Raw genomic sequence first — 14,060 nt, 5'->3', positions numbered from 1 at the left:
CAGAAAATCTATATTTTACAAAGGGACAATTGCATATAATGAATCACAAAATGACATTGAGCAATTCTCCAATCCAGAGAAAATTCAAAATAGCATTAAAGAATCATTATTTTTCAAAATTTCATATTATTAATTTTGTTTGTTTTTGTCGTCATTTAGACCAATTATGAAATAGCTCTCTTCGAAGTTATATATTTATATGTATGAACATTTCTTGTTTATATAATTTCCTTCAAGAATCATTGTAGTTTATTGGGAATAAATAAATGAATATACTACTGGAAATACATAGTAGAGACCTGAAAGATTTGATAAAGAAACATGTTATACTTGTTTGAATAATGTGACACCCGTACTTTTCATGATCCTCAGATGAATTAAAAGCATTGAAATGTATAGAAGTAGTTAGATAGTGGACCTCATGCTTCAATTGCAGGGGAGACATGGCGTGTATACCGAAGGCACCATTGGTGGCAGCCACAATGTACGTTAATCTGTAAGTTCCCTCGCCTAATGCTGAATATTTATTTGTCGTAACCCTTTCCGTATCCGTTGGTCTTCCTATACAATATATTTGTGGCTGGTATATTTTTATGTGTACATTAGTTGTGCTTTCTCAAACTGCATTTTTAATTCCTAATGACTATTACTGAAAAATCATAACTATCCATTACATATCTACATGTTAATAAGTAACTAGATACATTTTCGAAAGACACTTACAGACAAAAATATTGCATATTTCATTTCAAGCCTTGATTTCATGTTTCTTTCTATTTGTCTGAAGCTTTATGCAGTTTTCATTACAAAATGGTATATGCTGAGATTTGGAAATACAATTCATACAGCATTCAAAAAATTTTGGGTTGATTTCAAATCATAAACTAGGATTTCTTGAACAATTAACCTACAAACTTAAAATTGTTTATTCATCATTGAAACTCATATATCTCCATAGAAAAAACTTGGATATAGATGTAAAGAAAATGATATGTGGTTTTATCTCATTTCAACCACTGTGACGCTGTTTGTCATTCATGTTTAGACAAGAACGACAGGTGTCGCATAGAGAAAATGCAAAACTCTTGCATCAAGTTGATATGTGGTATCAGAAGAAGGTTCAGAATTTCACACGAATTAGCAGATTTATCTAGCCAACCTCAGAGAGTTCAAGAAAGTCTACAGACAAAAACAAAGAGAAGACTGGAGAGCCTAGTGTGAGGCAGTCGAAGACTTCCCACTAGCTACAGAAGGGATACTCTCAAACGACCATCCTCCTGACAAGGGAAAATGGCGACAAAGCCGCCAACCTCCAAGAGAATGCTGAAATTCTAATGGAAACTCACTTCCCAGGTTCTGTCTTTCCTGGAACGACGAACTGGACGGAAGCACCAACAACACCCTCAAATACAACTGGCAATCTGCTAGTGCAGTAATTGACGAGGACAAGATAAGATGGGCTAAATCAGGCTTTTCCCCCTCAAGTCACCAGGACCTGACAGTATAAGACCAGCCCTACTTCAATATGGACTGGATATTCTTATACCGCACATGGTTGGAATATTCAGAGCCTCTTTAGTTCTGTTGTATATTCCCAGTAAGTGGAGAGAGGTGCGAGTAGTATTTAAACCCAAACCAGATAGGATGGAATACACCTTACCAAAAGCATTGCGACCAATTAGTCTCACATAGTTCTCCTTAAAAATTATGAAGAGGCTATGTGAGCGGTACATAAGAGATGAAGTACTAGTTCACAACCCACTTCATCCAAATCAGCATGCATATATTCCGGGTAGGTCTACTGATTCGGCCCTTCACCATGTGATTGGCAGACTCGAGAGATCATTGGACAACAAAGATTCCACCCTGGGTAAATTCATAGATATCGAGGGAGCGTTTGATAAAATGTACCCCTGGTAGTAGGAGAATGGATACTCAAGATGCTCTCTAGTAGAGCAATAAGTATCAATGTAGAATACATAACAGTGAGAGGACTTGTCATGAGGGGAAGTCCACAGGGAGGGGTCTTATCACCCCTTCTCTGAAACATAGTTCTAGATACCTTGATTTATCACCTCAAAAATAATGGATTCTACACAACTGCATATGCAGATGACATAGTTATTTTGTAGACCGTCAACTTTGTGAACACATTGTGCGATGGAGCACAAGATGGGCTCAAATTAATAGAAACATGGTGTAAGGAAGTCTCGAAGTCGATCAATCCCAAGAAGACTGAGATGGTCTGTTTCACCAGGAAAAGAAGTTTATCGGGCTTAAAACCTCCCGAAATCTTCAAAGGCAAACTAAACTTCTCTAAGAAGGTGAAATACCTTGGTACTATCTCCGACAGAAAGCTAACATGGAACTCTCACCTACAGAGTAGAGCAATGTCGAGGGACAATGGGACGCGCATGTGGTCTTTCACCCCGTGTGGTCATCTGGATCTACACTGCAATAATAAGACTTATGTTAACGTATGGAGCCATTGCATGGGGATCAAAAGTTCTACAAGCAACGGCCATCCAAAAATTATATGCAATACAGCGACTGTCTTGTTTAAACATCATAGGAGCCATGAAAACAACACCAAAGGCGGCAATGGAATTAATTACGGGTGTGACCCCTCTGGACCTGTACGTTAGGGAGGTTGCGTCAATGGCCATGTTACGATTGCGCACGGTTGGTGTAAACCTCGAAGTAGGGATTGGTCACTTGAGGCTGGGCCTTTGGCGAGAAGCGCTTACTGCGCAACCTCTGCTGCATTGAACCCAGGTTTGTGTTTAATAAACCCTACAAAATACAAATAAACAGCACAGAGTCAAATGCTACAAATGCAATACGCATATATACAGATGGCTCAAAAACCAAAAAAGATTGAAAATGTGGAGTGTACTCCAGATCACTAAGCCTAAGGATTAAGTGGAGAATGGGAAAAAATACCAGCGTGGTCCAAACAGAACCGGCTGGTATCTCAATCGCCACAAAAGAAATAACCAAGAAAGGAATTTCTGGCAAAAACATAACAATCTGCACTGAAAGCAGACAAGCCCTATTAGCCTTGAACAGACAGCGTGTTACCTCAGGGCTAGTACTAGAGTGCCACCAAGATTAAGCCAAGGCCTCGGTAGATAATAACATTAACTTGAGGTGGGTTAAAGGGTACGACAGGAGTAAAGGTAATCGCATTGCCGATTATTCAGCCGAAGAAGCGGCTGAACTAAGAATTTTAGGACCCAGTGGCACCTACGGCCTGGTGATTTCGACAATTGCGGAATTAGCCAAAAGTTACACCCATTCTCAATCCCTGAAGAGATGAGATAGATTCAAAGGATTCAATCTTGCCAGGATCACCTTGGGCGACCCTTGGAAGCTGGCGCCGAAGAAATATCTGGCGATGACCAGGAAAAATCTACGCCTTACAGTAGGATTTCTGACTGGCCACTGTCAGCTAAGGAAACACCTCCATAATATGGGGCTAGTGGACACACCTCTATGCAGGATGTGTGAAAAGGAAGACGAGACTGTCAGGCATGTCCTATGCGAGTGCCCGGAGTTATCGTCAATTAGAGAGTGTGTGTTCGGCGAGTTTTGGCCTACACCTGCCGATATAAAGGAGATGTTTCCCAGCGACCTGTCCACCTTCCTGGAAAGGACAGGATGGGCGATGACCTAGGAGGACAACCCCTCGAGAGGATTACAATGTACAGATACAGATAGCAGATTTGAAGTGGTTGAATACGTTTATTCGTCGACGTTTTCATGCACCATGTATATTTTTTGAAATAATCTATAGGGATCCTCCCTACTTTTATGAACATTTGTCCTATAGACAGATGTCCATAACCTGAATTTTTGTAAAAAAGTGATTTTTAACATTCCTGTACATAAAAAAGAAATATTCAAACGGTCTTTTTTCTACAATGTCTCCTCCACAATAAATTGTCTCCATAAATTGAAAAACAATTATTTTAAAATGATAGAAACTGTTTTTGAAAGTACGTTTAAACAGAATCTGTTCAGCATTCAGAATAACTAGATCCGAGGCAAGAATTCTGAATAAGGTTTTAGCTATTCATATGTCTCTATATCTATATATTATCTTTTCTTTTTTTTTGCTTTCTTCTCTTCTTCTCTTCAAGCCCTAATATAATTATTTACTTTTATACATTTTCGGCTTTGGTGGACGAGTAGATGCGAATGCAATTCGCGATCTGAACCAAAAGGCATTTGCACATCAAATACAAAGTGTTTTTATTTTTCTCTCTCTTGTATTTTTTGTTGTTGTTATCGTGTTATTTTTGATAGGCAATGAATTCATTATTATTATTATTGAATATTCAACGTATATTGATTGCCAAATAATCCAGATATCGAAACTTTATAACACACTTGTAAAAAAGTAATGGAATAGATCAGTTTTGGTGATAATATTTGTTCAGAACAAGCAACATAACGACAAAATGAAAGTTTTTCACAAATAGTCAGCGGGCATACTTAAAGACTGGCTCTAAATCAAATCATCTAAAATCTAAAGGGACAATTCGTTCAGGCCAGTCTCAACTCTCTACTTTGTAGGTGATTTATAGCCAGTTTTCAAGTATGCCCACTGACTATATGTGAAAATTTTTCTTTCCTTATACGAGGCAGATGGGGCGATGACAAACCTGTTGTTTCTTGTCCGCTTCAGGCTAGTTTGATTTTCAACCAAATACAATTCAATGCATTTCGTGATATTAGTCAGGAGAGTGGTTGTTTTCTGATAGGTGTCAGTCCATTGTTTGTTTACAGCTCCAACTTTTTATATCACACTTCACCGACAGGCGTCAGAATGTTATATTCAATGGATTTAAGTCCCTGGATTATGCAGCTACCTCGGGTGTTCCACAAGGAAGCAACCTAGGTCCACTTCTCTTTATCGTCTTCATAAACGACATTGTTGAGTTTATTGACATCAACTGTTTGACATACGCAGATGACCTGAAAATATATTGTGAGATCAATCGAGGACTATATTCAACTCTCACCAAATCTGAAACGTGTTGAGCAATGTGGTTTTCGTAATAATCTTTCTTCAAACACTAAAAAATCGTCCATTTTCATTTCAATATTCAATAAGCTATATTCCACTTCAACGGCTTCTCACATTCACCAATGTAGGTGTTACCTTCGACACAAAACTTTCCTTCATACCATACATTGAAACCATTCTGTCTGCTGCAAACAGAATGTATGGATTTATTGCACGAATCTTCAGAGATGATTTCGCGGCTTACCACAGGGATCAGTACTTGTCCCCTACTGTTCAGCTTATATACAATTACTGACATGCCTGAAACGAGTTCGAGAAAGTTCGTATACGCTGACGACTGGACACTAGCTGCTAGACACATAGATATTGAAGTCACCGAGGATGATATATAACGATAGCCTGCTAGCTATTTTCGCTAAGGAAGACTAAAACCAAGTGCTGCTAAGACAGAGGTCTCTAGTTTCCACCTGAACAACCGGTTAAAAATAGAGAACTACAAATCTACTTTGAAGACATGCTACTTAAACGCAATAAACAACCTGAATACCTAGGGATTACACTGGACAGAACGTTGAGTTTTAAATCTAAAAATCTAAAACAGCAGATCAAAACGCGTAATAACATCCTCCAGATACTATGTGGCACCACTTGGGGAGCATCAGCCTCCACACTGAGATCTTCAGCCCTGGGCTTGGTATGTTCAGCAGCTAAGGATGCAATTGAATATTTAGTACATTTCTTTATAAGGTCCCTCCCCCTTTTATTTGTTGAACGGGACAACACAGATAAAACTGCCGTTATCGGAGTGACCGCAACCCTCACGTTTTCCGGGAAACACATACCCAATATCCAGAAAAAATTAACGTTTGGACAGGAATATTGGGAAATCATATGGACCCCTATTCATTGATCAAAATTTAACAGGGAAACTGTAGTTGAATATGCTGGAAACTACTGTTGACCCTCTCATCACTGAAATCATCGAAGCGAATCCTAATGAATTCGATATAGATATTGTATTCCAACAAGATGGAGCACCACCACATTACTCCAGACAAGTATGAAACTACTTGGATACTACTTTTCCCACTCGTTGGATTGGTCGTCGAGGTCCTACAGAATGACCAGCTCGCTCGCCAGATTTGACACCTTCGGACTTTTTATGGGGTTTTTGAAGAAAAAGGTGTACAAACCTGAACCTGCTTCAATATTGGATATACGGCAGAGAATAATAAATATTTGTAGAGATATTGACGTTACTGTGTTCAAAAATGTCGGCGTGAAATATCTGATAGGCTGTTCATACGTCATAAAGTTCAAGGCAATCATTTCGAGCATCTTCTGAACTGACCTCAAGCTTATTACCTCATATTATTTGGTTAAATGTCAATGTATTCAGGCAATTATTAAAAGTTCCGCCATTTTGTAGTAGTTGAAGATATCAACATTATATTCTAGTATTATGAAGCATTTGTCAGGAGCTTCAAAAATATGTTTCACAAGACCAGGGAGATCTTCCATTTAATTTTTTTTCCCAGATAACGCCCACTCCAGTTTCTACTGTTTAGTAGGTTTATTCAATTTCTATGGAATAAAATGAGTTGAAGAGCATGAAATTTTGTGTAAAAAATATAATTGAGTGAAAAAAACACTTGTAATGTTGAGAGTGGCATACGGTGATTGTACTGTACGTCAAAATTAAAGACAGAGGAAATACAGGTATTTTCAATTCAGGTACTTCAAATTATAAAAACATTTATGAAGCATTGATTATGTACAGTTAGTTGTCACTATTGTCGCGAAATACGTGTTACGTTTTTTCTTAAACTATTTAATGAATATCTCACAATAAGTGATCCTTGACTACCAGAATGGCTCTGTTAGTTCCGTAAAACTTGTAGTCATCACCTATTTGAGCTAGTATAATTGATTTTCATAAGTTCAACACATTCGAAATGCAGGTTAGTACCGATATATATCAATTGGTAGGTATGGAAATAAAGAACATCGATCTATTTCATGATCACAACCCTTGCATGAACTTACCCTACAACGAAGAAGAATGCTGGAATTGTTGTGGAATCTTTGATGTAGATAGACACATTTTCCTTAAATAGTAATGCACCTGTATTCGATGGAAAATGCTTCATATATATTCTTTGACAAATATCATTGACAACTGGATCTTTCTCATCCAATGAAACATACTATTTCCCATTGTAGATATTCCTATTTTGATAAAAATTTAACGCAATACTACCGGTGGCTCTTAAATTGAAATCAATATGGGGATGATCAAAAAGTACTTATCTATTCATTTATATATATATATATATATATATATATATATATATATATATATATATATATATATATATATATATATATATATATATAAGTGACTGGATTAACTATAAATCGGTTTAATTCGTGAGGTTGCAGTCAATAGCTGGGCTGTTACAAAGAAAACTCTTTGTTATATGTCAAGCTTTCAGTATATTTCACACCTTCGTCAGGACAACTACAATAATAAGATTATATATCTTGTAGAAAATATATAAATATGGAGAACTTACTAACGTGAGAATAAAATATAAAATGGATCAAAAACAGATATAAAAACATTAATAAATGAGAGTTGATGAAAATTTTGGTTGACAATGTCGAGTGGGAAAATTCTGAATGATACTCGAATTACTAGATCTTTTATTTTCTTTATCATATTTCAGTAGGTACCAATTTTATCGAGTTTTGTTTTAGATGAGCTTATTGATGAATGTATTCAAAAATTATCTTTCCGTATTCCATTCATCAAACGTTTTGTAGATGATTTGATTCTGACCATACCTGCAGATGGAAAAGAAGAAATTTTGAATGTATTTAATTCATATGATCTCAATATCCAATTCACTATTGAAGAGGAAATAAACAACTCTATTCCTTTCCTCGATATGAAGTTATTGAGATCAGAACAAAATATTATCATCACTGAATGGTACAGAAAACCAACATCAAGTAATAGATTTATTAATAACCATTCCTATCATCCAAATAAAATGAAAATCAATTCAATAAAATCATTAAAAAACAGAATCATCAAAATTACCCATCCCGATTTACGAAACCAAAGTTTGTCTAATTTCAGTAAAATTCTGATCCAAAATTCTTATCCTAAATCTTTAGTAAACAGAATTTTATTTTGTGAAAGAACAAACTTTCAAAATGATAATGAAACATCATTTTCTACAAAAAATAAAAAGTCCACCCGTTTAGATGAAATCTCGATAAAAATTCAAGAAAATATTCCTATGAGAATACTCGATATATTGGTTTGTCTAATAAATAATTCAGTCAGAGAAGGAATCTTTTCAGTTTTTTTGAAGAAGTCGATTGTGTTAGTCATCAAGTCATCAATGGTCCATCAAGTCTTCGTCGAATTTCTCTAATCTCTGCAATGGCTAAATTGATTGAAAAATTAGTTAAAAAAAGACTCGTTTGCTTTCTGAATGAAAACAAATTAATAAGTGATTGCCAGTTTGGTTTCTAAAAGCAAAAAACACTTTCAATGCCATACTTTCATTTCTTTACAATGTTCATTCCAACATAAAGGACAAAGAAACAGTGGCTGCGGTCTTCTGTAATATAACCAAAGCATTTGATTGCGTAAATCATAAAATTCTTCTACCGAAACTTAGATATGGTATAACTGGAATAAGTCTCAAGTGTTAGAGTCATACTGAGCAGATCGCACTCAGATGGTCAAAACCACTTCATACTCAAATGAAAGTAAAATTACTTGTGGTATCCCACAAGTTTCGGTTCTGGGCCCACTTTTAATCTTAATTTACATCAATGACTCATCGTCTATTGATAACCGAAGTAAATTTACTTTATATGTTATCAGCGGATGTTCCTGCAATTCTGCAACCCTTAGGTACCAGCCGAGATGATAGTAAACAACCAGATGGTATGTATCTCATACCATGGAAATACGGTTAACCTGTGGTATGGGACTTCACTTGCGTTGACACGGTCGCGGCTTCCCATCTAGCCGGAAGTTCGAAGTCTGCTGGAACTGCAAGAAGTTGAAAAGAAAAATTACCAAAATCTTGGTAACAACTATCTGTTCCATCCTATCCTATAGCGGTTAAAACTTTTGATATTTATAACCCGGAGTCTCTGTTATGCGTTCATGAACTCGGAAGGATAATAGGCTAAGCAACAAAAGATCACTGTTCTACCTCTTTTTTGATAGAAATAATCAGTATTGCCATATAACGTGGCAATGCTGCTTCGGTCCTTGGAACTATTCCTCCTTAACATAATTTTGATGAGATCATGCATTGCCCTAATTTCAGTACGGAACTGAAATATCTTCGAAACAAGCCAAAATATGTGAATATTCATCAGTCACAAGTGATTTATCCACCTTCTTCTTTTTCAGTGCGGTAAATGGACTTAGGTCATTCTTGCCCCCCCAAATATAACTTGCAGTCCTCGTGGTTCTGGTTCCCTTTCAGTGGAAGAGCTTCATAAAGCAAGAGTCGAATCGATCCCTCTACGAAACCCTTCTTCACTTGGAAGGATCGATCGCAGCTTGAGAAATGGTTCTTATGCAGATTATGTGAAACATGTTCTTCCTCACGAATCAGTACAGAGTTGTCCTGAAAACCTTGAGAAGAAAATTGGATTAGATAATTTAGATAACACTTGCTACATGAATAGCATTTTACAAGTGTTGTTCATGACGAAAAATTTCAAGAACGAGGTTTTAATGATGAACGAGCACGAGAATGTTTCCTACTTATTCACCAAACCCAAACACATGTTCATGCAGCTACAGTTAAGTAAGAATGTATCATCGTTCCCTACAAACGATTTCATGGAGTATTTGAAGTCCACTTGATACTCGTTTGGACAATAAGAGGATTGTTCTGAATTCTTTGAGTTCTTGTTGAATACTCTTCGTGGGCAAAACAATAGCAGAATCAATACTCCTGACCGCTCTGGATTGAATGATTCCGTACAGTCTATTTTGTCTTGTGTTTTGCTGAAAAAATCCTCACTTGTTCACTCTGTAGTAAATGTTCAAGAGGTAGCAAAAACGTATGTGAATTTCTGGAACTTCATCTAGCGTTTCTTAATATGACTAATAACTATTCCGTGTGAAGGTTATTGTTAAATCATCTGGAAATAGAATTTTCAACAGGTGATGATCGACTGTATTGCCAAACATGCTCCAAATTAACTGAGTATTATAAGGAAATAAGTATAGCTGAGGCACCAATCAATCTAATAATAACAAGACTCAACCTGTGATGGAAGCACCAAACTCTTTAGAAGGTTCGGAATAGATGAACACTTTAATCTAGTAGACCACTATTATAATATTCATGCAGTCATTGTTCACTGTGTTTCTGGCGTTGAATTTGGTCATTATTACGCCTTGGTCAAAGACGAAACGGACTGGTTTAAGTTTGACGATAGTCGTGTCACGAAATGTTCCGACGATGTATTGAAGCTATTGGAGCCTCTGGAGACACCCTTCATTTTGTTTTATGAGAGAGAGGACATTGCCAGATCTTCAGATGATGTGGTGCTGCAGGTTTTTCCGGGCAAATGCGCCACTAAAATCAATGAAGTCGCCCCTGAGCGCCAATTAATTTTTATTGTTGTTTCATGATTTCACAAATAAAGTTATCTTGATCTTTATATGCTGATGATACCACAATTTCATAGGACGCCCCTAACAACCATACGTTGTATGAAGTTACTGAGAGTGGCAACATGAAAGTTAAAGAGTGGTTTGACTTGAATCTCTTGAACTTGAATTCATCAATAACAAAAGTAGTGTCTTATCGTTGCCAGATTCCAGCTGTACAATTGAATAATATTCGAATTGACAATGTAACAACTTCTAGATTCCTTGGCATGTTCATTGATAATAATTTAAAATTGAACAAACATGTAGATAGTTTGAAATCCAAGCTCTCCTCTGGATGTTATGCAATACAGGTAACTGCATAATTGTTTGAAGGTGATTGACAATGTTTCATGATGAATTTTACTAGTTTGGACTTCCATTGTCTACTATATAAAATGATTTGAAATCCCTGAAACAACTAAAAATGAAGAATTAAAAATGAATAACTGAAAATAACAATTATATTAAGCAAAATAAACCTGAAATGAAATAATAGTGAAATAAAATACAAGTAAAATAGAACAATTGAACAAAAATAAGTAAAAATGAAGAAATGAAAAAAGAAAATAAAAATGAAAAGTTGAGAGATTCCAAGTCACGTTAGTTTCGATTGTTAGTATCTACAATCGTGTTCGGGTGATGACTGGACTGATTCCTCCGGGAGATGACTATTTATAGGTCGTTCGAGTACTTTCACTTATCTCCGCTTTCCATTTTCCGCGTCACTGGTTCCGTGGGAGATGACTGTTTGGCGGGAGTTGGCCATTTTTCGCTTGATGATGGGTTTCCATATGTTGGCTATTTTTACGCTGGCTTGGCTGAATACATTTTTGGACAACATGTATGCGGCTTTCTTGAATTTTCTCCTAAACCAATGTTCCTCTCTGTGCAATATCTTAGCTTGGGACCACTCGATGTTGTGTTGATGGGTCCAAACATGGTTTGCTATTCCTGATTTGCTGGTTTTCCCCTCGCTGTGTGTTTCTTGTGCTCGGCAATGCGAACATTCAATGGCCTCTTAGTTTCACCAATATCGGATTTTCCGCACTCACAGGGTATCCGGTAAATGCAATTATTGGAATCGCAGTCCGCGTTTGGTGGCCTGGTTTTCGTGAGGCTGCTACGAATAGTGTTGCCGGATCTGAAGCAGGTTCTGATGTTGTACTTGGAACCAATTCTTCTTATCCTCTCCGATAATCCTCTGATGTAGGAAAATGCAAGCACTGGTTGTGACGGTTTCTCTTCCTTGCGAGGCTCCTGCTGTCTTTCAGCCAAGGTCTTTTCTACCATCGCTTTGGAGTAACCATTCCGTTGAAGATTATTTTCGATGATGTTTAGTTCCTTCTAGAGACCTTCCTTCGTATTACAGAGCCCGAAAACAGGAATAGCCGACCATGTTTGGACCCATCAACACAACATCGATTGGTTCCAAGCTGAGATCTTGCACAGAGAGGAACATTGGTTTAGGAGAAAATTTAAGGAAGCCGCTTACATGTTGTCCAATAACGTATTCAGCCAAGCCAGCGTAGAAATACGCAACATATAAATAGTCATCTCTCGGAGGAATCAGTCCAGTCATAACCCGAAGACGATTGTTAGTATCTACAAACGTCTTCGGGTGAAACGTCGTGAACTAACGTGACTTGGAATCTCTCACCTTTTTTTTTTTCGTTTTTCATTTCTTTATTTTTATTTATTTTTGTTCAATTGTTCTATTTTACTTGTATTTTATTTCACTATTATTTCATTTCAGCTTTATTTTTCTCAATATAATTGTTATTTTCAGCTATTCATTTTTAATTCTTCTTTTTTAGTTGTTTCGGGGATTTTAAATAATTTTATATAGTGGACAATGGAAGTCTGAACTAATGAAATAACTGCATAATTGTTGACCTGTTTTTTTTTATTTTTCCTGCAAATTATTGTTTCAAAAGTTATTCAGGGTGGCTCGTTTTCAACTCAGATAATTTGTAGCTTCCGAACTATAAGCTTCAGACCATATGTTTTATACTTACCTAAAAAATCGCTATCAAGTTGTTGAAGTCAGCAATGAGGGGTCAGAGGTAAAAACTAACATACATGGTGTCCCACAGGGTTCGGTCCTTGGATTGTTACTGTTTATCATTTACATTAATGATTTGCGCCAATTTCTGTTGCCAGAAAAGTGTACTTTGTTTGCTGATGATACTACCCTGATCACCTCTCACTATGATTATCAGCAACTACCGATATTATCACTGGCGTTACAAGAAAAAGCCAAATATTGATTTCAGGTAAGCTACAACTTAATAATAGTAAAACCCAGAATATCACATTTTCTACAAATAATTCTCTCATGGAGGACAATAACGTTAAATTATTGGGAATAATTATTGATAACAGACTTGGCTTGAATTGTCATATTGAACAAGTTAGACATAAACTTTCTAGTACGCTATTTTTACTTCGAAAATTGAAGAGATATGTTGATCATGATACACCGAGAAGTACCTACTTTGCACTTTTTCATGCTCATATGAGTTACGGTATCATAATGTGGGGGAACTCCTCAAAGTCACTGCAGATCTTTCGACAACAAAAAAAGGCCCTGAGAATAATTTTAAATTGTAAGAGCAGAGAACATTGTCGTCCTTTATTTGTTCGCCTCAAAATTTTATCGCTACCTTCCTTATACATATATGGGACTCTTACAGAATACATATATGGGACTCTTACAGAAATACATAGACAAACAAGAAATTTGGTAACACAATCTCAAGTACATTTCTATGATACAAGACGTTTAGATTTTATCAGAACTCCCAGGTACAGCTTACAGTCTCCCAGAGAAATTCACCAGACTATCATGTGTATAATATATTACCATCTGATATCAAGTCACTCAATATAATTTCCTTTCAAAAAAAGATGAAAAGATTTCTTTTGCAGCACTGCTTCTATTCAGTGGTTGAGTTTAAAGAATATATGCAACTTCACTAGTTCGGACTTCCATTGTCTACTATATAAAATGATTTGAAATCCCTGAAACAACTAAAAAAGAAGAATTAAAAATGAATAATGAATATTAAGCAAAATTTTGCTTAATATAATTGTTATTTTCAGTTATTCATTTTTAATTCTTCTTTTTTAGTTGTTTCAGAGATTTCAAATCATTTTATACAGGCTGATTCACGGTGGATGGCACATTAGACGTTTCTGGTGAACCAGACAACGGATCACTTTGAAAATTTAATGGAGGGCATTTTCGGACATTCTCTAGCCAACTAAAATATTTTCGACAATGTGGTGTTGCCGCTTCTATTAGAAAGCAGTAGCAACTTTGAT

At 36.3% G+C, this 14,060-nt stretch overlaps 1 protein-coding gene across 2 annotated transcripts in view; it reads left to right on the top strand.

Moving 5' to 3' along the window:
- LOC111513515 (regulator of G-protein signaling 7) overlaps nt 1–14,060 on the top strand; it is a 162,339-nt gene that overhangs the window by 122,296 nt on the left and 25,983 nt on the right. Inside the window, exon 12 of one of the 2 annotated variants that reach the window (XM_074170165.1) lies at nt 437–496. The exons of the other annotated variant lie outside the window; for it this stretch is intronic. Coding sequence (XP_074026266.1) covers nt 437–496 — 60 coding nt within the window. The remainder of the gene's footprint in view (nt 1–436; nt 497–14,060) is intronic. 2 annotated transcript variants of the gene reach the window in all.

Source organism: Leptinotarsa decemlineata, unplaced genomic scaffold (assembly GCF_025532065.1).
Source record: "Leptinotarsa decemlineata unplaced genomic scaffold, Ldec_3_MD MMD2_P_RNA_scaffold_7, whole genome shotgun sequence".
Lineage (NCBI taxonomy): Eukaryota > Metazoa > Arthropoda > Insecta > Coleoptera > Chrysomelidae > Leptinotarsa > Leptinotarsa decemlineata.
The sequence above is the reverse complement of the archived record's forward strand: the minus strand, read 5'-3'. Positions and strand labels throughout refer to the sequence as shown.